Below are 25,508 nucleotides of genomic sequence, written 5' to 3'. Positions count from 1 at the left end.
AGATTATGTTACAAGTGAAGCACTTTTATGAAATATGTTTCTCCTGTTTGATTCTCTGGGTGGAAAAGGTTGAAGAACCTTTGACCTTATATGTGCTGTGGGTCATGTTCACGTGGTGGTGCACCCTTCAAGCTCCTGTCCTGGGTGGTGCTGATTAATCACAGCATCATGACATCGGCCTGGCTTCAACCCAGAAGAGATGTGTGAGGCATGCAATGCCTCAGCACTTCTCCCGGAGCTTCTGTGAACAGGATAGATAGGGGATGAGTTGGTAGAAGGAGACGGGTGGAGACAAGTGGACAGTTGGGTGGACAGACTTGAGACTCTGAATGCAGTCTGATGCAGCGCAGGCGGTATTTACGCTCCGACGGCTGCAGTATCCGGGAGCCGGATATATTTAGCCGCCTAGAGATATCACGCCGAGATGAGATTTCAAAGTGAAGTACCTGTTTGAAGATGCATGGCATTCCACAAGGGTGGGCAAGGGCTACTGGGTATAAATCTAGCACCCCTGCACCTGGTGTGAAGACAGGAAGAGACACCTAAGATTTAGAATGACTTACACACAAGACGTACATATGTAAATTACACACTCATCCATACACATTTACACACCACTTATGAATGGAAAAGACTACTTCATGTCCACGCAGCTTCTCACATTCACACTCTCATACACACACACACACACACACACACACACACACACACACACACACACACACACACACAGACTGTGCATATTACATTTTTCTTAAATCTAATTCTTCTGGATGTTCTCCGTGTCATCCATCATGATCTGATCTTGACTGGACGAGATCCTGAGAACCACGGGGTTAGAGGGAATAGAAACAACACGTTCTGGTGTATCACAGTCAGCTTCTTCAATGCACCTGAAAGAGACCATTTTAATTATATTTTTGTCAACAGTTTTACTCAGTACTGAGAATATGTGTATTTTCCATACACATACATTAAGAAGCACCTTCTTGCATTACATATGTTAAAACATTACCATTCATTTCACAGCAAAATACATGATTCATCTTGTACTACATGCACTGATATTTAGAGATCTGCATCCTTTGTTTTTCAATTTTAATTTTAAAGACAGTTTTTCACAGCTTTATCAAGACTTTTAAGTTGTTGACAAACGCATAAAGGTGTTATTGACAAAGAAAATGTTCTCTTGTACTCCGTTTCCTTTTCTCGTTCCTCTCCCATTTTCTGTGTCATTTTGAAGATAACATCTACAAACTCAAGCTTTTAACAGCTTATCATGGTATCAAGATTCACCCAGCCGCCTCTCGGATCACACCTTTGGTTTGTGGCTAAAGTCCCAAAGGCCTCCTTGTCCCAGTGAAGCCTGAAGGACTAAATCTAATCAGGGGTTTATCCCTAATACAGGTATGATCTTAAGATATGAGAAGGCGCCTTTCCTGTTGATCCCTCTAAGGGCTGCATGCCAGAAGCCATTTCCTCTTGCAGATGACACCAAAATAAAATCTTTATTGGGCGTAGCTGGGTCTTTACGTGAATCCCCCCACCCCACACATCCATCCATCTGTGGAACAGAGGAATGACTCTCATGGACTCCCTCATTGTGAGGAATTTGACCGGGTGCAGATTAGATTTTCAGGAATCTGCAATGTCAATGACACTTTAGGCAGCTGTGTTAAACGGGGGGAGCATGGTGTATGTGTCCGTGTGTGTGATTGGCTTGCTTTGTAAAGCCACCACTCGCTTATTGCATTTCCCTCGAGCCTGTGACTCATTAATCAAATATTCATACATCCCCTGTAAATACATGGAGAACACAGACAACCCTCAGAGCCCTGTGTGCCCCCCAGCACAAATGCTCTTTCATGTTTCAGACAAAAAATCCCCAAATATCTCACCCCCTCCCGACGCCTCCCTCCTGTCCATTCAACCCTTCCATCGTCCAAAGTTGGAGAATGTCACTGGTCCTTTGCTTCTGCATACTTGATGTTCCCGCTCTGTCCACACAGCCGGTCGGCCGTCCATAAAAGAAGAAAACTGGAACTTGAAAATGGACGAGCACACAGATCAGACGGGGGATCTAAATGATGCCTTTATGTGTTTTGCCATTGCTTCTCCATGGTAGTGAAGAGAACAGATGAGGGATTCTTCTTTGTTTCTGTCCATCCTTCCTCACCCTTGCCCCGGCTCTCTCACAGAAGGGACAGTTCCCTCCTTTATTTTTAAGCAAGGCTCATCATAATACAAGAATTTGTATTGTACAGGAAAACAGTCCGGCATAGCTCAAACTAAGGGGGAAACACACAGATTATCCATGGTAACAGAGCTTTGCACACAAGGATATTTTCTTTTCCTCTGCAGAGGAACACAATTGCTGCCAGTGTCATTGGGTCACATTTTTTCCGGTCCCTGGTTAATGGGCTGTAGAGATGGTTAGCACGTACGATTAGTTTTAATCTATTACATTTGACCGCGAGAGAAAGGGATTGAATGCATTTCAACACGATACTGAGGTTTGCATCAAGCACTGAAAGTGAAGCAACATTTTTTGTTACTCTACTAGAGTCACTGAAAATGCTTCAAGTGGACTCAAAAGAAGCAAACTGATTAAGAAAGCCAAATATTTTAACTTCATTCAACTTTTATTGCCAGGCAATGTTAAAAAAGCAACATTTTACATGTTATTAAATTGCATAATATACAATGAATTTATTCAAACAGACATGCATGTCTTGTAATGCAGGACAACACATGAAAAAAAATACAACAGTTGGAATACTTTTTTAAATGAAAAATCCAAGTGCATGACAAGTTTTGCAACCTAACATGTGTTAGTGTCATTTCTAGTTTGTTAAGGTGTAGATACTGTAAAGGTGTTTTGTAAGAACAGGGACAGATAGTTTTGTCATTTACTGCTGGAGACAAATCAAAAGTGAGATGACTTAACATTAAATGGTAGAAAATACATTTTTTAATACTTATTGCAATACAACAGGGATGGTTTGAAATGATAAAAATCCTTTGAAATAATTGTCCAACTGTGTTAATTGCATACAATATTAATTTTGAAAGTTTCTCCGATTACATATTTTCTAATTCTCTTTTTTATGTTAAATACTTTTCCATCTTAAAAATTATATTGTAAAGGGTTATTTGGAAAGGTTACTTGGCACCATCAAGAGCCCTCGGCCCATATTATTCAAAGCTTTTACAATACTCTTCTTAGCCCAGTGCTAAGCATAGTTGAGAAACCTTTGTCAAAATACGACAGATGTATCCCTGTGAAAGAATTTTGAAATGGACCAACACGATATGACACTTTCACGTTGATGTGGTGTCGTGCTGAACTGGACCTTATGATCATTATAAGCAAATTCCTTTGAGACTTCTTCAACATTATGTACTGTGCAAAACATTTTGACACCAAGTCTCACAAAATTAGACGCGTTGATCTCGTCGATTTCAACAGCTTCATATAACAAGTACATGGTGCAAAAATGAAGAGTATTCCTCTTCTACAGATGACGATACAGAACATTTGAAGTCACTGAATTAAGCAGAGCACCAAAAGCTTCCTGACAAAATGTTCCGCAAGCTCACATTTCCAGGCAACAAATACTCTGATAAGTTTCCAGGTCGTGTTCACCAAGTTACTGTAGTTTAAAAAAGTTCCATAACCTTCGATGTCACTACAGGCTCCGTCACGAGGCTTTGGATATCAGCAGTTCGATTCATTAACAGAAGAAGTTCCCTGTCAGTAGTCTTTTAAACAGCGCCGTCAAAGCAGCACAAAGTCCCCGGTGGTGGTGGCCGTCCTCCGCGGGTCACGGATGAAGGGCCATTCTCTCTTCTCCGGGGTCGGGCCTGCAGACAGGTCGTAATCTCTGCTATGACCTTGCATGAAAGTGAACGCGGGGTATTTCTCCTTTGCTGACGGCTGCAGCACCTGGAACAACAACAGACCAGTGTTTCAGAGGAGTGCTAGAGTTCCACCGTCCTGTACACTTCATCAGTCTTCAACAGTTTGCTTTGAATTTCATCACTTAATTTAACGAGTGGTATCTTATGGCACCTTAATTATTCCCTCTTCGAAATTACAGTATATTCATTCTAATATAATTTCTTTAGAGTCTGGTTTACAACAGCGACCCAACATGTTGACTGGAAGCGAAGTAAGAAAAGATTCATGGTTAAATGGTGCCACCTAGTGGTAAACTTTCATCACACTGATCACACATTTGCAGGGCGCATAACATAATTAATATAGCAACATGATAATAATAATTATTGCGAAATGTTGGCAGCAGTGAAGGGATTTTAAGGAGTCCCGTGTTAAGGCAGTACTATTCCCTACCTTAGACAGCTCCTGGCTGATTCTCTCATAGTCTTGAGCACTTCTAGAGTAGAAACCTATGGTGCAGCTTGGGTCCATCTTGCTGAAAGGCATCTTCTTTGGTGAGGGGCAATGATATGACTAGACAAAAAGAGACAAAATACATCAGAAAATATTCATCAAGCTGAAGGGCCAGATAATGTGTTACAACTGCGGGGCATACATACACTTCATGGCAGCGACAACAGCGAATAAGATGTATTCTGCATCATTTGATGAATGAAATCCTATTTATCTGCCGTCACAGCATCCATAAATTTACAACTCTGGTGTGTTGTCATATTGTATGCCACTGCATGCAAAAGCATAAAACAAAGTTACTATACAGCCCTGTGCGATTTTTATGTATGGGTCCTGAAATATTCAGGTTCACAATACCTGATCCGGTATTTGCCGTATTTCTCTTAAGTGGCAGCTTCACACATCTGAGCAGCAAATAAATCAGCAGATAGGGACTCGGTAATTGGGCCATGGGCTGCTTTAAGATTCATACCCTTAAGTACTAACAGAAACTATTAAATTCACATTACTGGGGCCCCAGTCAGCTCGTCTGTGTAATTTCACATTACCTGGAGAGGGAAATCGCTGGTGCTGACATCCACAAAAGACTGACAGTAATGAGGGTCCATGTAAATCAAGCTGTCATCTGCAAGGACAAAACAAAAGACAAGTTATTCAAAAACATCGGATTATTACAAAAACGCGCTTCTCTCCAATTTCTATGCAGAGTAGCTCAAAGTCACCCGCTTGGCCTACTGTTAGGCTTGTGTGCGTCAAATATGCCTCCCAGAAGGTTGTTGCTTTTTAATATCCACCACGGTGGATTAAATTCTGCATAATCAGATGCGTTTGTTCAAGCACATTCTTTACACCCACAAAAAAAGAGGGTGTCATTTAATTTTTGTGTGGGGAAATTACTTTTACAAACACGCAATTATATTCGACCATTTGCATATGATAAATGCTGCACTGTACCGCGCTTTGGCAGGGAGAATGTATTGCTTGTCATTTAGACATCATCCACCACTGTATTTCAAATTGGTAAAATGTAAATGCGTAAATATTGACTGCCAAGATGTACAACTGAAGGTTCCTCCTGGCTCCTGAAGGTGATGAAGAGTGGCTCACTTTGGGGCCCGGATGAAATTTAATGCATGCCTCCTATGGAAATCAATTACAGCTCACAACTTGGGAGGTTTACTTGTGATGAATGGGTGAGGCTTTGACGGGTCAGAGAGAATAAAGTAAGCCCTGCTTCACTTGCTTCCATCTCCACTCCTCTCCGTTTTCCTCACGCAAACAGGAATACATTAACTTACTTTGTCTCTTCACATAGGAAGAGTATATTATGCAAAATAATCTGTTATTCACACCAACCTCTCTCTGTGTGTCTTTCTCCGTTTTGCATGAAGCTAAGACTAACCTTGAAATCCTACAAAGTAGCAGGCCTGTTTGGGCTTCCCTCCGATGATGCCTATGCAGTACTCCAGACTCAGTATGCTCTAAATGCAGAGACAGAGAAATACAAAGTACATCTGACTGGGAGCCTAAATACTTTCATCTTGTTCCCCCACATACTGCATTTCAATGACAGTAAAACAGACATTTTTAACTCATCAACCCACACAGGAACCTATTCACAAAATAATTACTCTGCCTTACTTTACCCCTGCGAGTGTACATGTGATCAAACACCAACAGAGTTCAACAAACTACTCTGACCAACATGTATCCCTCACCTTTGCAAAGTTAAAATAGTCAGGATTTGTCTTCTCCCCTCCCAGCCGCACAGGGATGAGAATGATGACAGCTCCGCTGTCCGACAGGGTGGAGGCTGACGCTGGTTGGTCGCTGTGTGGGGATGGAGGGGCATCGGATCCTTCAGCGGAGGCCGGACCAGCTCTTGGTGCCCCGTGGCTATCGATGACATCAGCACTGTACACTGTGTAGGATCAATGACACATTACATTGTATGCGATATACAGTTCTTATTTCTCATTTGTCTGCAAGTGTGTTTCATAAATGTCACTTTTTTTTTATCTTTCACAGTATGTCTTTACATGTCTGAATGAACAGTAAACACTTTATCTCTCTCGTTACTCACTCAAAGATTTCTAAAAAAATATTCTTTGTTTTGGCTTTGTCCAAATACGCTCTGATTACAACACCTAGGATGCAAGTTAATGACATTCGGGCTGCAACTGGTGATTACTTTTTAATCATAAGTTAATATGTCAGTTACTTTTTCAATTCAATGTGTAATTACCTAATCTCTAATGCGTCAGAAAAGTGTGTAAAATGTCCACCACAAATTCTCACAGTTCAAGATATAGTCTCCAAAGTCCAAACATCCAAAACCCAAAGACATTCAATTTATAGTGTTATAACACAGATGAAAGCAGCAAATCCTTCCATTTTGAGAAGCAGAAAATATTGCATGTTCAGCATATTTGCTTGATGAATGACTTCAAAAATGAACTCATTTTCTAAATTGTTAACTTTTAATTTGATTGACATTTGATTAATTCCATTTTGTACAGATGTGTCGAAAGCGCACAAGTTGAACTCACTCCCATTTTGTCTCTGTGACTCTCTAATATCAAACTCGTAACACGCCAAGACACTCGCTCTCACACCAGCTTTCTTCTGCTCTGGCTATTGAGAAGACAAACATGAATCAAAAAACAAGTTATTGGGGTTAAGAAGAGGTTGGAGGGGGACGTTATAGATCTGGAGTTGATGTATTTGTTGGTTAATAGACACAGTGAGTCTCCTGTCACCCTTCTAAGCTGCTCCGCGGTCTCCCAGCGGCAGAGAGGGAGAGAGAGAGAGAGAGATGGCGGAAAAAGAAGGGTCAGTTTGGGCGTTTTGCCCAGTATCCTGTTTTTATCAACAGTAGGCTCATCTTTCATACCTGTGCAGTCCTGGGAGACATAAGCAGTTATACCCGCCAAGCCAGGGTCCATCGCCTCCTCGACAGCCTTCCTAAAAGAGAGAGACAGAGGAGAGAAGGAGAGAGTGAGGGGATTGAAACGCCCACATGCAGAGCTTATGCTAAGTTAACTTCAGGAGTATATACGGGATATTACCATCAACTTAATTGTAATAGTTATACAATAGCCAGTTCCCATTGGACAGTGCCACAAGGATTTAAAAAAATCCTGCAGACTCTTACTAACATCTGTACATACGGATTTGTTTTACACCTCAAGTTCGTCAAAGAATACTTTCAGCATTTCATATTTTTTATCTAATCCAATGTTTTGCTTCTTCATCTTTGCTAAAATACTTCTAATAAGTGCCCCAAAATTCTGGCTGAAATAAAAGGCAATAACATTAATAGTGCTGAAACAGTTATACCATCAGTTGATTGACATAAAATTAATTATGATAATTTTGTTGCACTGATTGATTATTTAAGTAATGTATCTAGTAAAAATAAGTGGTTTTCTCCCATATAAATGTGCGCTTGCTTAATTTTATACCTCTTTAAAATGCAATACATTTACTATCAATACTTTTCGAAAGAACTAAATTATAGATAATTGTCCCCCAAAAGAAATCGGTATATTAAATCGACGAACAAAATCTATTGTTAATGTTATGCCCAAAACAACAAAACATCTATACGTGACTGAAAGAAGCTGGGTAAATGTGGAATGTGAAATGTAAAATGCAATGTTTAAAATAGTAGTTACTCTGAAATCCACGCTTCTAGACTTACTTGAGGATGTGTGCCACCACAGCAGGCCCATACCAGTCCCCTGCCTGTTTTCCCATCGTCAGACCCATGCGAACCAGCCTGTGGAGGCCCAACTGAGCCGAGGGGCTGTCCCCGAACCAGGACACCAGAGTGCGGTGGTACATCGCTTTCAAATGTGCATCTGCCTCCTCTGCGGATCCCCGGGCCTGGGCCTGGTGCATGGGCGGGGATCCTTGATTGGAGGGCCTGGGGGAACCTTGCAGAGAGGCCACCAGACGCTTGGCTGCAGTGGTCGTCCACGTCTCTGTGTCTAAAGGCTGGAGTGTCATCGCCTCCGACCAGGTCCACTCTGTGGAGGAATAAATCATCAGCTACAATCAATATTGGAGACCAAAAACGTAAAGAAGTAAAGTTTAAAAGTTGCCTTTGGATACAAATGTTATGAGGCTAAAGAGTTGTACTTCTTAGATCATGGGTGGTCCATGGGGAGACCAATTCCTATACTGCATTTCTGTGGATGCAACTTTCCATATGATTATTTGCCATGTTGTGCTAGAGGAGTGATTTTCAACCATTGTGCTGCAGCACACCAGTGTGCCGTGAGAGATCGTCAGGTGTGCTGTGGGAAAATGTCCAATTTCACTTAATCGGTCCAAAGAAATATTATTTAGTTGCCGCAAATAATTTTACATTGTTGAATGTCTGCGCCTGCAATATAGTGGCCGGCCTAGTAATTAAATACTCTTCCATGCCAGTAGGTAGCGCAATAATTACCTATCATATATGCTGTATTATGCTACAATGTGACATTTTGCAACTTTTTGGTTGTTGGTGTGCCACGGGATTTTTTTTATTGTAAAAAATGTGCCGCAGCTCAAAAAAGGTTGAAAAACACTGTGCTACTGTGACGTCGAGCAAGAAATCACCAATCAAGACAACAATAAATTATGAATTATACATTTGAGGGTAATACATAACACAAATCCCCATTTGAGAATGTATCAATGTTTTCGAAGAATAGGCTGCCAAATAGTTCTAGAGATGAGATTGAACACACAATATTGAAGTAAAATAAAAAAAGATAGGATAGCATAGGTTCAAAACCACTATAACATAACACAGAAAAGAGATTAACAATCCATATGTACAATGAAGGTTTTATTTGCAGTTCAGCAAAAGCGTACAGGTTTTAATGGAATAAACTATTTGACCAGGTATCTCTGAGGTTCTCTGAACCTGATCATTCAACACATCAAAGTTAAATTTAGAGCAAGCAAAAGTCTTTCAGAACTTGTGAAATTTAAGGTTTTTGCCTTAAACAGACAGCACCTTGTGCGCTTCAGTAACAGAACAGGTGTCATTCTGTTCAATTATAAGTTTGAGTGTCCCAGTATTTCACTTTAACGGTGCCTTAGCCTTACAAACAGGGTGGGAGCCAAAGGCGGAGGGAAGGGAGTGGCCTAGGCTATAAAATGGGCCAGAGTGGAGTCTAAAGCATTAACAAAATGACCTTGATCCCAAGTGAATCAAAGTGAAATTGATCAATAAATATCCTTAAGTGGCCATTATTCATTTTATAGAGAAATATTTCATTAGTGACATATTATAGATTGGACAGAAGAACAAGTTTTAAATATTGTTTTCTAAATGACTGCATTAAACTGGCAGTCATTTCATTATGTGGACCAGTAAAGTCTAGGACACTTTAGAGACAATAGATCTGACACAGATATGAGGAATTCACTCATCTCAACGAAATTGAACTTTCCCTTTTAGATTGAGGATGAGGAAACTGTCTTAACTGGCTACAAGTTTGGCTTCCTGCTTAGAAAAAGCAAGAAGAAGATAAAAAGAAAATAAATAAAGAAAATGAACATGGGATCCAATTGCAGTGCATTTAAAAAATACCCACAATGATCTGTAGTCTGATTTACTGTTGCAATAACTAGGACATACCATATATTTATGTTGCCCACATCTTCAGCCACGCAGGATAAATAGTCCTTTTTTGATCTCTGTATCAATAGAAAAATTATTTAGCTAATTAATCAATGCCCATCTCCACTTTCATGTAAAGTAGTTACAAAAATTAATACCCGGAAGCTTAAACGGTGTAAACAATCTCCAAATATCTACTTTGGAAGCTTTCTTTTTCACAACCAAAATGTCCAGCTAGTCTGAGGATTCAAATCAGCTTCCTTCCAGCCACAAGCCCTCTTCTCTAACCTTTTGAGCAGAGGTTTCCAAACGTTTTGGCATGTGAAACAAAGAAACGTCTGCGTGTGACCCCTCGTGAGGTGTTTAATATGTTTGTTGATGAGCAATTTAACCAATTTGCCCTTCTCAAATTGTCAAATAAATAAATAAATCTTAAATTCGAAATTATTAAAGTAAAGTCAGAAACAATGTACCTACTTTTGTAAAGAAGAAATATATTTAGCATTCCCGCCTTTCCAGTGGCGGCCAGACAATAGAGTGCCAGGGGGCCTGGCCCCACTCGCCAAAAAAAAAAAAAAGTAGTAATGTGTGATACCTTTTTGTGCATTGAATCATACTGGGATTAGATGGCCCTAAAAAATTGCCAGCAGCCGCCATTGCGCCTTTCCCTTTAATCATTTAGGGTAGTGGTTCTCAACCTGTACAAAGTACACCTTAGCAAAACCAGCAAAAAATGTTTTTGGTTGAAAAAATAAGATGTAATAAACAGCACTGTGCCACCAGGGTCTGATTTAATATAGAATATATACAATTCAGTTAATGAACTTACACTTTTATTTTATTGCATATTTATTAAATTACTATGTTTTTAAGATTTTTGAATGGATGCTAATTTTAAATATATTTATTTTTAAAAAATCTCACGTGCCCCTGGAGTGCCTCCACATACCCCCAGGGGTACACGTACCCCCATTTGAGAACCACTGTGTGACCATACCTCAGGTGTGGTCACTATCTACTCACCTCTGCCCAAGAAGTGCAGAATAAGTGCCTGAGCCAGCATCATTTGCCCGGCTCTCAGCATGCAGCCCCAGCCGCAGTCGGAGGTCAGGGTGGAGCTGGGCAGAGGAGGTAGCTCCTCCCTGTAGGTGAGCCACACTCGGGACGCAAAATCCTTGCGGAAAGCCTCGGCGTTCCCCATGACGAAGTCCTCATCGGAGACTTCGTAGCAAGCTTCTGTAACACTGTTGTCATCTGGGGCAAACAAATGACATGTGACCTACTCAGAATTTACAGTTCACTATTTTCATCTCGTGACCGATGGAGATAATAAATCTACTAGCTCAAATTAATCATGTATTAATTTTAAGAATCCTATTACTGTTTCTGTTTCAGACCTGATGTAAAAGCTTGTTTCAAATCAGATAAGTGCACATTTTTTATTTCAGCGAAAGGGCTGTGCACCCAAAATAAAAATTACCCAAGTAATATTTTCCCACTGTTATATCCTAGTTAACGTCCTGATTGGCGATGAGTTGATACTGGTTTTACACTGCTTTGTCATCATTTCTGGTCCCTGCAAATTAATTTGAAATGTGTGTTTTTATGTCCTCACCAGACCCCACATGACTGTTACAGTAGGAATGAACAATAGTATGCATGTCAAGCCTTTGGATATTTATACATTTTCGGGAATGCAGTAAGTGTGTAAATTGGTAGTGTAATTCTCGTCATATGCGCGTGCACTATACCTTCAGCCTTAAAATGGTAACATTTTCCAAGGAGAAGCACCGGTGAATTTCTACTGAAGGAGGTCTTTGATTTCAGAGCCCAACCTAAGATACACAAATAAAGAAGAAGTTGATGGTTAAAAACACAAATTAAACTTGTTCTATTGTGATGACCCCACCTCCTTTGGCTGCTGTGCTGGCTGCTTGTCTGTGGGTCTTGTGTTGCAGAGGACAGTAAATGTGGTTGGTCGTTGTTAAGGTGAATTCAGAACAACTGTGCCCAGTGTTCCCAGTCCTATAAGAACACACCTCACCTGTTCCATGGTGTCTTTCCTTTTACCACCATATTGGTCTCATTATTCCTGTTTGCGTGAGGTTATTTGTCATGGTTTTGAGCCGGCCATGGCACTATTTACTCAGTTGTCTGGCGCACCTCCTCACAGCACCCATTATTCAGAGATCTGGGTCAGTCCCAAGATTACTACCTATTTTGCTTTTCTTCCTGTTACTTGAAAAGGTATAATAACCATGATGTTTTAAATAAACAAACTTTAGTCTTACTGAAAGAATCGCAAACTGGAGTGGACACTGGACAGAATGACATCAAGCTATTTTAAGGGCTGACTCAACAGCAGTAGGCTGTTGTCTCATTGAATTCCGATGCTTGTTTTTATTTGTGCCGACTCTTGTGTCTGCAGTACATGTTGTTGATCTCTGTGTATCTACTTTGACTTGACATTGTTTGTTGTTGTACATTATATTTATTTCGTAATGTTTACCTGTGTGTCTGTGTGTGTGTGTGTGTGTGTGTGTGTTGGCCTGAAGCAAATTACTTACTGTATTTCACATTGTGCCACACAGACAAGAACTTTGTCTTCAATGTTTCCACCTCGTCGCTCCCTTTATTCTCCATTTGGACCAGCAAGGAATGTAACCCATTCCCAAGCCGCGCACGAACCCTAGTGCACAACACACAAATGAACGCACAGAATAAAGTAGTGATAGTTGGCTGGATCCGTATCACTTCATAAAGGGAAATTACGTAAAATCACAGCTCACAGTGAGCAAGTCGTTACCTTGAAACTTCCTCTTCGATCCAGTTTGTTTTTCCCCACTTCCAGCCGCCTTGTGGCTTTGTACAAACTTTACAACGTTGTATATTGTTGTAATGGCACTCGTTTAACGCGGTGTATCGCCCATGACTTGCAGCTTAATTTGAACCTGCCCCGCGGTCTCCAATGTTTACACATTGAGGAAGTAGAAGTGAAAAACTCGTGATCTCGCGGTGTTTCCGCCAGCACCAAAGAGGACGCTCGATGTTGAAATCGAGGTGGCCCGAGCGGGTGGAGTTAAAACAGTTTGCTGGCGAACACTCCGCTCGTTTGAGTTATTCCTTGTAACAAAACATGTTTTAGTGTGTAAAGGCCCAGTCTATAAGGAAGGCAGGGCGACGAATAGAGAGCTGGAGGCGTCTGTCTCCTCCAAACACATTCATCACGTCACTTCTGTTGAACTCCGTCCTTCTAATCATTAACCCGTGAATGAATAACCCATCATTCAACACACACATCATAATAAACATACCAGAGGCATTTTACCATGGCGATATTTATTTTAACTCATCATTTGCACACAAAAAATAGTGTAAAGTGTAATTTTCTTTTAGATTTTTCGTTCTTAGTTATTACTTATAGTGTTATTACTAAGCATTATTCCAAGCAATTTGTAACTTTTTATAACGTGGAATTGAAATATATATATATATATATATATATATATATATATATATATATATATATATATATATATATATATGTATATATATATGTGTATATATATATATATATATATATATATATATATATATATATATATATATATATATACACATATATATATATACATATATATATATATATATATATATATATATATATATATATATATATATATATATATATATATATATATATGTGTGAATTGTGTTTTGATATGTTTGTCTGTGCTTATACTGTAACTGTATATGTATTATTTTGTTTCGTCCACAGGCTTCTCTTGAAAAAGTGATCCTGCTCTCAGTGAGACCAACGAGACTGTACATTTGACACATGTTTCGGTTAAATAATGACTAGATAAGGAACATCTGATAGTATTATGTATCTATTGAAGAGTGCCAGAGTGCCACTGCTATTGATTGCTTGCAAAGTGGTTACATTTGAGGGAAAGTGAAGAAAGTAAATATAAAAACCCTTTGACAACAAATAAACACATTACTGAAAGTATACATCTATTATAATCTGGTGAATGCAAACAAATTAGATTAGTAAAAACTAAATTGAGAATGGAAACAAAAACGGTTTAAATTCGGATACAAAATATTGGTCTGTCTTAAAATGAATGTCTGCGCTGCCCAGATTTCAAGGAGAAATAATAATAAAAACAATAAATGGTATTTATACGGGTGACTTTTAAGTAAAATGGGTGTAAAGGCTGTAACAGCTGTCTCTTGTTGTTGCTTTATTCCTCAGTTACGGTGCGCAACGGCTTTTCTTTGGGTGTGTTCGGTTGCAAACCGTTACTGCCATTACGGTAACGGTCCCATTCTCCCGTTTTCCAGTTTTCCCTGTGGCCGTGGTGGTGAGTGATTGGAAAGCGGAGTCTGCCTCCTGCAAGCCTGCCTGGGAGGATTTTTTTTTAAAGCACACCAGCGGCCACTGCCATGGCTGAACGCCGCGCCTTCGCCCAAAAAATCAGCAGGTAAAAGACTCGAGACCCCCAGACGAGCTCGTCAGAGGCCCACCGAGCACTTTGTCGCCTTTCTGTCGGCCGCCCTGAGCCCACCGAGCCCAGTGAAGGAGGCCCAGCCATCAGCCTGGCTGCTCCCAGCTAGCGAGCTAAAGATGCTCAGACCCACCCAGAACCACGGCGTCGCCGCTAGCCGCTAGTCTCTCTCTCTCCCTCCCTCTGAATGCTAACAAAGGAGGGACGTGTTACATTGTTGAAATACACGTATCTTGTCAAAACGACACGGAGGTTTTGGGTCATTACCCGCAACGAAAGGGACTTGCTGTGAATTGAAAACCCGTGAATTTTAGACAGCTAGCTGCCTCGCCCCCAGTAACGTCAGCTAACGATGGGGAGCTAGTGGGCACTGACGGAGGAGATGAGACCGAACTTTAAGTTGTGTTTTAAGCGAGAAGATGATTGTAATACAGTGAGACTGGGAACAAAAGCCTCCATCAACAGCTCACAGATAGAGATGTATTAATCTCCTCCCCGCCCCTCGGACAGATCTAAGTACGTTAATCTCTTTAACAAAGGTCTTTGTGCCAGCTGTCAAACACCAGTTTCCCAGGTGATTGATAGATAGATGTCCCGTTGTCTCCCCATCGACACCAACATGTTTCGCTGATCATTGTCTTCACACAAGTCAATCTAGCTAGTAAATGCTTCTGGATTTGGGGTTTTCTCTGAATCAGTGTCGGACATCTTTACTTGATGGAATACCATTCTACACCCTTCTGGAGAGATGATCATATGATGATGTGATGTTTTTGGACAGAAGGAATATCTGTTGTCACTTTTGTTTTCTGTATGAAAAAAAAAAAAACTAGATTATTACAGAAGGCATAAGCATGATCTTCTCTGTTTTCCTCTCTTAGATATGTTAATCTAGTTGAGCCCAAGTAATTTTTCTATGAGTCAAACATTCAACACATATTGGATTCTGAAGTTGTGTCTGCTGTGATCATGCAGGGTATCCACTTCTTTGTTGGTGTTGCATGCCTTTCTATTATAGTGTGACTATCCATGTATCAAAACCACATCCAATTATTGAGAGTTTCGTATTGACTTGTGGATTGAGAATGCCCCATCTCATGGCAGGTTGTTGACATAAAATGAGGCTGAGATGCCTAATGGGATGGCCAGCTGACAACATTACAGATGGATATACATGGTGATACCATGGACACTGCTTAGCAAAGGTTTGGTGAGAGGCATTGGGGAGGACTGTGGAACGTGTTTGTCGGTTCGGTGCTTTTGCCTTTAGGCCACTGGATCTCTACTACAGTACGTTATCATGTTATTCTAAAGTTGGGCCATGCAGCTGTCATTGTACCTTCCTTCTGAAGAAGATAAGCTGAAACCTCTATTTTGCAACCTTGTATTTTTGATGATGGAACAGTGATGAACTCAGCACTATCGTGGCTTTAAACCAGACTCTGTTCAGACATTTGTGGTCTTGCAACATAGCTGACTGGATGACACCTAATCATTGCTCACCATCATTACTGTAACTTTCAAACTAGTTATTGTGATATTGCTTTCAGGATCCTTTCAGAGAGATGAAGACAGACAGATTGTTGGTTATGACACAAAGTGTATTGAATAAACACAGTTAATCATAACAGTTTGGAGCCATATTGCCTGTGTGTTACCTGTGTAACATCACCTTGTGTTGTCAGTGTCTCACCCTTATCTGTGGTTCAAATTTGTTATTTGTTTGTGTCACGTTGGGCTACTTGCTGCGTTGTTGTTTTGTTCAAGGCAAAGGGCTGAGTGGTTTTGGTGGTTGCTGTGATTTAAAGGACCTGTGTATAAGCGCGGCAACAGCAGTTGTTGAACAGCAAGAGCTTTGTGCTGACCACTGGTGTCCAGAGGTTTTTATTTGTTTCTTTCCTCTCAGTCTGGGTGTAATATACGATTTTGTCCGAAGTAACACAGGAAGGACGATGAGACACAGAGGAAAAAAACGTAAAAAAAAGTTTAATCTTGAAGTTAGGTAGCCTAATCTTTGAAAGGGTAATGTATTTGAGGTACAATTAGCAAAATACAATAGTGTGAATTTATCTCGTCTTACAAGGCATAAAGTGTCACTTTGGATTGTACCATATTCTTGCATAATATTAGCCACTTTGTTTTAACATTGAACTTTTTCATGTTCTCCAGGAATAACAGTTTGATACTGAAAGGAAATACTGCCATTTATTACTCTTTTTAAAAAAAGCTAAAATGCTCAATGTCACTTATTCTTGGGACTGAAAGTATTTGATTGAATTGGCAGTGAAGCATTTCTGTTGGTTTTAAGTTTTCTGTTTATTTTCAGCCATAAGGGTGCAACAAATAACACAACTGATAGTGTGGTGTAACTTGTAATACTGTGGATACAGTGGCCCTAAAGCTACGATTGTTTTCTCTCTTGATATGCACATAGTTGGGTTTCTTTCTTTTACTACACACATTTGAAATATTCACTTTTTATTTTGTAGTCAGTTTTGCCTTTATTTACGAGTTCACAGTGTAGAAAGAGACAGGAAACCAGGTAAGAGATAGAGGTACGATATGCCCAACTTTATGTTGCAGAATGTATATGGTATGACTACAGGAATGTATCATAGCTGAGTGTCTTTCAGTATTGTATTCTCCCATTATTCTTATGGCCAAACATTGTTACAGTATTGCATTGTTGTGATTCTCAGTCCTAATAACCAGCCTTAATTAAGCCAACAATGTCTAGTTTGTGGATCATTACACATACTATTAAAAATGACTGTATTCCCCCTCTCTCTTCTTCCCTCCCTAAACCCTCTTATTGCTCCTCTGTTGCAGGACTGTGGCAGCAGAGGTCAGAAAGCAGATCGCTGGCCAATATGGGGGGTCCCCACAACTATTCAAAAACCTCAATGTTGGGACCGCAACAAGCAACACAGTGAGTAGTCTGAAATGCCATAGAAAGGCCATTGCCTAATATTGATATCATGTCTTTGATCATCATACAAGTGTGACAGCTGCTGCTACTGCTTAGTCTGAAAACACAGCATAAATTACAATGACAGTGTCTCAGCTGTCAACAGTTGAGACACTGCTGATTTTTCACATTTGCCCAAATACAATTCTGGTGGGAAAACAAACACAGACAATGATGAACTGTCTGCTCACATGCCCTTTTTTTGTTTTGGTCGAAAGCAATCACATACTGGGCTGGTTGGAAAACAATGCGCTTTGCCCAACTCAATGATATATGATTTCTGAGTCTTCAGACGTTTTTTATTTCTCACTGCAGTTGCTCAATGTGCAGCTATATAGTGTAGATTTTTTTTTTAAAACGATAACATTTTGTAGATTTGCAAGGGTCGAAATGTAGGTTAGATGTTAGACATTCATCATCAAACATTGAATACTCAATTCAGCTCCTTGGTCTTTTTGTCATATCCAGCCTTTACAAATGTTCAAGCAAGTGTAGTATTTGAACAGTAGTGATACCTGCTGACATTAGTCTGACCACAATAGTACAACCTAAGAAAAGGATGTCATTTTCTGTTTATTAGAATGGCTGCACAGCTGTTTATATTATGCCAAATACCATGAGGGTTAGCCATTGATTGGCCTGCTACCCACATCCATTTTCTGCTGCAGTGCTTGTAGGGTTACAAATGATTGAGGCCAGCCAATATGTTTGTTAAAAGGTGAGTGCAAATTGCCCCTCAGCAGCCCTGAGCCACAACACCAGCAAAAACACCCCCTCTCCTCCCTAATTAGGGCTACAGTTGGCTTTTAATTAAACTTTGAAAGGTATTCATGTTCAAATTCCTCGAGAGAGTGAAAGAAAGACGGAGACAAATATACGCACACTTTCACACTTAAACTGAACCTGCTGAAACAGAGATTCCCCTGGGTTCGTCATTTTAAAAGCAGAGTAAGACCAACAAAACCCTTAGTCGAAGCTTGTAGCACACTTGCTAATCTGGTTACTTGTATCACCATGACGGCATTTTAAGCATTTGCAAATCACAAATGTTTAATTTTTACAAGTGATTTTCCAATTGGAGATTTGGAAAGATGAAGCCAGAACTGTTCTCTCAAGAGAAATAAAAGAAATCCCCTCATATTTTGAACCTGTTAGTGGTGCAGATTCATAGAATGACTAATATTTCATAACTCTATTACTTTTCCTCAGAAATGGGGAATCGACCCCCTAAAGCTTTCAGATTTTAAGACTTTGCCAAGACATTTCTGTACATTAAAAATAAGAAGAGTTGCAGACAGGAGAACTAAATAGCTGACAATGTCTTCACAGCTAATTCACTTTTCCCATCCCTCTGATGTCCCCCTTTCATCGCTCACCAGGTTCCTCTCACAGAAGCGGTGGAGCCAGTTGATTTTGAGGAGTACCTCATTACTCACCCTCCCATCGTTGAGTCGGGCCCCCTGAGAGATCTGATTGAGTTTCCCCCAGATGATATTGAGGTCATCCACACACCAAGGGAGTGTCGCACAGTTGCGCAAGCCATCCCGGAGGAAGGGTAAGGGTGTTGTGCGGTTGAAATACTGAAGGTGGTAGTGGCAGTTGTGGAGTTAAAGCAACTACATGGAACTATCATTTTGTGTTGACTTTGGTGGCCTCTGTGGACAAGGCCAGTAGTGTTTTCCATGAGCACCACAACCTCGAATCGTAAAGACCTTGATTACGTGCACATTTGTTTTGGAAGCACATGAAAGAAAGAAAGAAGAAACTTGGTCATGAATAGCTTCACTCACTTCATTAGTCTCGGCTCTCAACTTAATACCTGGTGCAAGTTAGTCATCATGATCCTAATTACAGAAAGCTTTGCCACCAATGTAAATTCTCATGTCGATGTAAAACCACATCTCCCAATCATAAATTTGGTGAATATTATGTTTATCCCACCACAAATGAAGAAATAATTAACTAGCTAGCACCCTAACAGTCCCTCTTCGCCACCAAAAGACTACTTCGCCAAAAGGAGAGCAGATGGCAGCTCCAGAGACCCGGAAGTATCTAAGTGGCCGCCATGATAAATGCTGGTCGAATTATCTAAATGCAAAGGAAAGGAGCTTCAATGCTTATGAGCACTGTCTTTAGATGTACACATTTAGAGGGCGATAGTTGTTCTATTTGTGTTTTCATTTCCAATGTGGTTCCACATTCGATTTCCACTTACCATCTCTATTATCATTTATACGATAAAAACGTTATCATTTGCCGCGTTGCACTCTTCAAATTGTATACCACATGGCCATGAGGCCTTTCTAACTCGTCTTTCCACTCCCTGCGTTGTGTCAGCTGCAGAAAGGGAGTTTCATTAGTAAAGTAACCTAATCGTACCAATCACCTCCTATCTAAATAAATGAAAGAATGGTGTTTTTGTGTATGCTATTATCATTTTCTTTTTCTTATTTTGCCGTTATTGATTTTGGCCTTTTGGAGGTTATAGTGACTTCAGGATATTTTTCAAAAGTTTGCAAAATAGTGTTGTTCAGACACTTCATTGCTCTCCATGTTAATAGTTGAAAGGCTCGTGGGCTTAATATCATTACTTATTGTAGCTTTGGCTCTTGGTATGACAGAAGAGGCGACACAAACATCGCAAGGAGATTAAATAACATCAGCCTGATAGCCTGTCATCTTTGTTCACTGAGACTAATGCGTTTAAAGTCTGACTCTTGCTGTGAAAATATAATTTGTTTGATTGATTGAGTCTGTCTGGCTTCAGGGACACTGATGTTCATGTCAGAGACTGTGTCAGATCCTACACAGAAGATTGGACCGTCGTCAACAGAAAGTAAGGCTTCATTGTCTGGAATTATTTAGTTGTTTTTAATTTTCACTTGTTAACTCTTTAAAATTGACATTATAGCTGTACAAAGTTATGACTACATTGAGCATTAATAGGAGTGTTTTCTCCATTAGATACCACAAGCTTGGTACAGGCTTTAACCCCAACACTCTGGACAAGCAGAAGGAGCGACAGAAAGGCCTGCCCAAACAGGTGTTTGAGGCTGATGAGATGCCAGACAGCAGCAGCTACCAGGATGACCAGGTACTTAATCATTCACTGGTTAAAAAAAAAAACAAAGATTTTATTTCTCCCGCCATTTGACTGGTCTCTATTTCCGATTGATTTCCATGAATAATTATGTGTTTTTGTGTTTGTCCTATAGGATGACCTGAAGCGGCGGTCGATGTCTATAGACGACACCCCGCGTGGCAGCTGGGCCTGCAGCATCTTTGACTTGAAGAACTCCCTTCCCGATGCCCTCCTCCCTCACCTCCTCGACCGTGCCCCAAACGAGGAGATTGACAGGCACAACGAAGAGCATCGCAAGGCCAACCGCCACCGCGAACTCTTTGCTCTGCACCCGGCCCTTGATGAGGTAGATAAATACATTTGTGTTTTTCATCACAGCATGGACTTTCACAATCGTGTTAATTATGTTTTGGTATGTGATCTTCTCTGTGAATGTGTAGGAGGAGCCCATTGAGCGCCACTGTGTGCCTGAAGTACCCAAAGAACACCTTGGCCAGAGGCTACTCGTCAAGTGCTTGTCCTTGAAGTAAGTGGTGGACGGCCTTTTTCAGGAGGAAAAAAGCCTTTAACTCTTGTATTTAACTGCTGCTTTCTGCTGACCCACTCTTCTTTTTCTTCTCCCCTTGAAGGTTTGAGATCGAAATTGAACCGATATTTGCTAGTTTGGCCTTATACGATGTCAAGGAAAAGAAAAAGGTAAGCTGTTATGCTTTCCTCAGTGCCTCCTCAGCCCTGAGTTGTTGTGTCACTTCTGCAAACCGTTAAAATTGTTGGGAGGCCAAAATGAATTTGATGAGTGGACTATAAAACTTTATGTTGTGGCCCTGTTATGCTTGTAGGATTTGCAGTTAAATCATAAACTGTAACCATGTATCTATCTGAAGAAGATCATCCACTGCTGGTTCTCTCCACACAAACACTAGAGGGTAGCAGTTGCCTTGATAAATAAATCTCTCATATATATTGCTCTGCACAGGAGCTCCATTACTTTAACAAGTGGGTAATTTGTTACTGACGTTATCATGTTTGTCAGCCACTACAAGGAAGAACGCAGGTTGCTGTAACACAGCCAGTCACTCAATTATTATGATTGAATACAAATCAAATGGCTCTCATGGTATGGACGATGGATTACATTTAACAAGTATGTTATGATTGTGTTATAACCACCTGTGTGCCTGTTTGGATGTGTTCCTCAGATATCAGAGAACTTTTTCTTTGACTTAAACTCTGAGCAGACGAAGGGGATACTTCGCCCGCACATTCAGACAGCAGCCATCTCCACTCTGGCACGCTCGGCTATATTTTCCATCTCCTACCCTTCCCAAGATGTCTTCCTTGTCATCAAGGTCAGACAGTTATGATGTATCATCCTTTGTCTTGTCAAGTCTAATTTTGCAAATATATAGATAATATATCTCGGTGTGTAATTTGTAAGAATTTGTTAAGATACAAAACACTTTCAGGCAAGTCTAGTTGGGAAAGTTTTCCCAAGAATTTTGCCTACATTGAGGGAGTACTATCCACTGTGGAAAAGAAAATATATAAAAGAACCTTGTACCAAAAGTGTTGAGTCGAGCCAAACTATATAGTGGAAATTAGGCATACGTTTGATCATTTTGTTGCTGTGTGTGAGTGAGGTAACTGAATGTATGTGCTTTGTCTACAGCTCGAAAAGGTACTGCAACAAGGGGATATTGGAGAGTGTGCCGAGCCTTACATGGTCTTCAAAGAGTCAGATGCTGCCAAGGTATGATCAGTGTGACTGAAACGTTAAATGCCACATAAAACCTATCTCAGGTGTATTAAAATAATACTTATACAGATAATAAGTATATTCTTTTTATCCATTATGTTAGCCAAATGTTCAGTTTTAAAATGAGATCGCCTGTATTATCACCTAAATGTTGTACAATTAATAATCAAATTTTCATGAATGAGTGGATACGTAAACTTTAATATAGGCTTTAATATATATATATATATATATATATATATATATATATATATATATATATATATATATATATATATATATATATATATATATATATCGCAGATTTAACCAACTTAAGAAAACATGTTTTTTTCTTGTAGAATAAAGAGAAGTTAGAGAAGCTTCGTGGGCAATCGGAGCAGTTTTGCCAACGTCTTGGCCGCTACCGCATGCCTTTCGCCTGGACCGCCATCCACCTGATGAACATTGTGAACAGTGCTGGCAGTCTTGAGAGAGATACGGAGCTGGACATGAGCCTCACAGGTCTGACATTCCCTTTTTAAAGCAACCCTTTAGATTGTAACTGTAAAGGTATAGTATCTCAATTCAGGATTTTCAGTCGAAATACAGATGGGCTGTGGGTGTTGACTGATAAAGAGTACCGATTTGATACCAGATACATTTCTTGACTTTGTAAAACAAAATGTAACGAATACATACACGCATAGGGCTCATGGGCCAACAACAAATAGTACTAGGGAAATTCAAACAGAGAGCAAATCATCATGCCATATTGATCCTCGGTGTGTTATTTTGAGTTTGACCTTTGGTGTTTGTCTAACCGTTTACCTCACAGGGTATCTTTGATGCTGATTGTGGTGGCTGCCGTTTTGTTGCTAGGCAGATCAGAGAAATGTGGGACATATGGGACAGAAATATGTAGATTGGAGAATTTAAGTTTTAAAAAATGCTGTTGTTTTTCCCCTGTGTACAGAGAGAAAAGGCTCATGGTCAGAACGAAGGAACTCGAGCATCATGGGAAGGCGTTCCCTGGAGAGGACCACCAGTGGAGACGAGTCATGCAGTCTGACAGGATTTAGACCTGCAACACTTACCATCACCAACTTTTTCAAACAGGTCTCCACACCCACATATATATCAGACATATTATGTTTTTAATGCACTGATTAGGCTGCACATACAGATAAAGAGGGATATGTCCTCTTACTTATCATACACGTTCTTCACCTTTCTCTTTGTTATTTTGAATAAAATATTTATACGTTGCATGTGTGAGTTTTAGGAGGGGGACAGACTGAGTGACGAGGACTTGTACAAGTTCTTAGCTGACATGAGAAGACCTTCTTCGGTGCTGAGGAGACTTAGACCCATCACAGGTACAATCATGTTGGTTGAGTCAATCTCGTTGGAAGTTGTTAATCTGATGCTCATCTCCATTTGTTGTCACGATTCCCTTGAATTACTTGGAAAGTGAACCACTTGTCTTTCAAGTAAATATATCACCATGTCTCTTTCTTTACCTCCCTGTACACTCACTCCCTTTCCATTCTGTCACCACAGCCCAGTTGAAGTTGGACATTTCTCCAGCTCCAGAGAACCCACACTATTGCTTGACACCTGACCTTCTGCAGGTCAAACCGTACCCAGACAGCAGGGTACGCCCCACCAGGGAGATCCTGGAGTTCCCTCCCAGGGACGTCTATGTGCCAAACACTAAATACAGGTACAGAAAAATACATTTTGTGTGTGGAAAACTGAGCTTTTGTTCCTTATCCTATAGTTTAGTCAATTTGGTCTGGAGAGTATATCAATTTTGTCAAGATAAAGCTTTCCTGTCAATAGGTTGCACAAAATATAAGCTGTTTCGAACTGTTTTCATTATAAAGCAACTCTTGAATGAATTTATATGTAATTTCCATAGTTGCTTTTTTGGAAAGTATTAACTTATCCAAAGACTATTTAGGGATATTACCACTAGCAGCTGTTGTTTTTCCTTTAGGAGTTACATTGATTTGCAAATGGAAAATAGGCAAAATGCCACATGCTCTATGAGCCGGTTGCAAACTCACTGTCGTAATCATTTAGTCTGTGAAGGACAACAACTCCAATCAAAGCCTAAACACAATTTAGAGCTGAAGAAATCAAATCAAGCTTTGCACCGTGATGCCTAACACTGCACTAATGATCACCTCTTTGTAAATGCCAGTGTTCTGCGTACATATTCCAACTGAACAAGTGCTATTTCTGTAAAGGTCACTTTACAGTGATGTTGTCACTGCCAGATGTTGCTGCTGACATGACCTTGCTTCCATAGGCCTTGTTTGTCTGCAGATAACCAGGTGCCTTCCTATTGTAGATTAACTAAGGCCAGACCTAATTGAGAGCCTGCAGAACTAGGTGAAAGGAAATCAAAATCATTGCATTTGTATTATGAAGTTTTTTTTTTTTAAATAATTTAAATGCTAAGGAATTTGTCTGTAAGCAGGACGATACAGGTCCTGAGCTGGAAAACAAAATGTTTATGCAGATTATAGAAATGTGGAAGCATGCATATGGAGACATCCACATTTGTAATTAATATATTTTATTAGCGATTGTTTTAAAAATGTTAACGAGTGTACTGTGTTACTGACTGTGATGGCAGTCATTTCTTACATATAATACGATTAAGGCCATTTCTTGGCTTTTGTTTTTTCCCTGTGAAATTGTATTGAGTTCAATACAAAGTTTTAGATAAACACACTTTAAAAAACATGGCCATGTGAGACATTTAGACACATTTTTATTTTGACTTCATAAATATGTTTTGTTAGAGCATATAGCTACTTATTAGGGTGACGTGTTAGTATGAGCCACATTTACAGTACATTTAGTTATATTGTAAAAATGGACAAAAGTCAATATGACTCAATACATTTGTAAATACACAGAAATGATGTTTTTCTAACAATACCAGCAGAAGTCGTATAATAGCATAAAGCGGTTTAAATACTTTACAGAGTAAAAAAAATAGAACAAACAAAGCAGCATCCTTCATCATTGTGCTGCCAAAGCTTTCTTTCTCCAATGTTGTACAGTATTTGTCTGCTGACATTGTCCCCACTTTGTGGATTGTTTTCCATCAAACTAGGGATGAATCAGTGTAAATTACCTGCACAAAAATGACATTCATTGG

General features: G+C 40.0%; 2 protein-coding genes across 10 annotated transcripts in view; one reads left to right on the top strand and one right to left on the bottom strand.

Moving 5' to 3' along the window:
- Positions 1-2,653: 2,653 nt before the first annotated feature.
- atg4c (autophagy related 4C, cysteine peptidase) lies at positions 2,654-12,918 on the bottom strand. Its single transcript, XM_079221018.1, has 11 exons — positions 12,841-12,918; positions 12,602-12,723; positions 11,786-11,869; positions 11,058-11,288; positions 8,118-8,445; positions 7,308-7,378; positions 6,133-6,335; positions 5,817-5,895; positions 4,963-5,039; positions 4,355-4,474; positions 2,654-3,946 (listed from the first exon to the last, which is right to left on the bottom strand). Exons 2-11 carry the CDS (start codon positions 12,675-12,677, stop codon positions 3,779-3,781), a joined length of 1,437 nt encoding a protein of 478 aa, XP_079077144.1. The 5' UTR covers positions 12,678-12,723; positions 12,841-12,918; the 3' UTR covers positions 2,654-3,778.
- Positions 12,919-14,468: 1,550 nt separating this feature from the next.
- dock7 (dedicator of cytokinesis 7) overlaps positions 14,469-25,508 on the top strand; it is a gene marked incomplete at its 5' end in the record, with an annotated part of 46,303 nt that continues 35,263 nt past the window's right edge. For 8 of the 9 annotated variants that reach the window (XM_079221399.1, XM_079221395.1, XM_079221398.1 and 5 more), the window contains 14 exons: positions 14,484-14,521; positions 17,375-17,474; positions 18,893-19,068; positions 20,281-20,349; positions 20,478-20,607; positions 20,729-20,941; positions 21,036-21,121; positions 21,225-21,291; positions 21,795-21,944; positions 22,265-22,345; positions 22,693-22,855; positions 23,307-23,449; positions 23,616-23,709; positions 23,894-24,056. In XM_079221399.1, the coding sequence (XP_079077525.1) occupies positions 14,484-14,521; positions 17,375-17,474; positions 18,893-19,068; positions 20,281-20,349; positions 20,478-20,607; positions 20,729-20,941; positions 21,036-21,121; positions 21,225-21,291; positions 21,795-21,944; positions 22,265-22,345; positions 22,693-22,855; positions 23,307-23,449; positions 23,616-23,709; positions 23,894-24,056 (1,673 nt within the window). Of the gene's footprint in view, positions 14,522-17,374; positions 17,475-18,892; positions 19,069-20,280; positions 20,350-20,477; positions 20,608-20,728; positions 20,942-21,035; positions 21,122-21,224; positions 21,292-21,794; positions 21,945-22,264; positions 22,346-22,692; positions 22,856-23,306; positions 23,450-23,615; positions 23,710-23,893; positions 24,057-25,508 lie in introns of all 9 variants that reach the window. The other variant, XM_079221402.1, reaches the window with a different exon arrangement.

The sequence above is a fragment of the Taurulus bubalis genome (genome assembly GCF_910589615.1).
Source record: "Taurulus bubalis genome assembly, chromosome: 7".
NCBI classification, from domain to species: domain Eukaryota; kingdom Metazoa; phylum Chordata; class Actinopteri; order Perciformes; family Cottidae; genus Taurulus; species Taurulus bubalis.
This window is presented reverse-complemented; position numbering and strand designations above follow the sequence as displayed.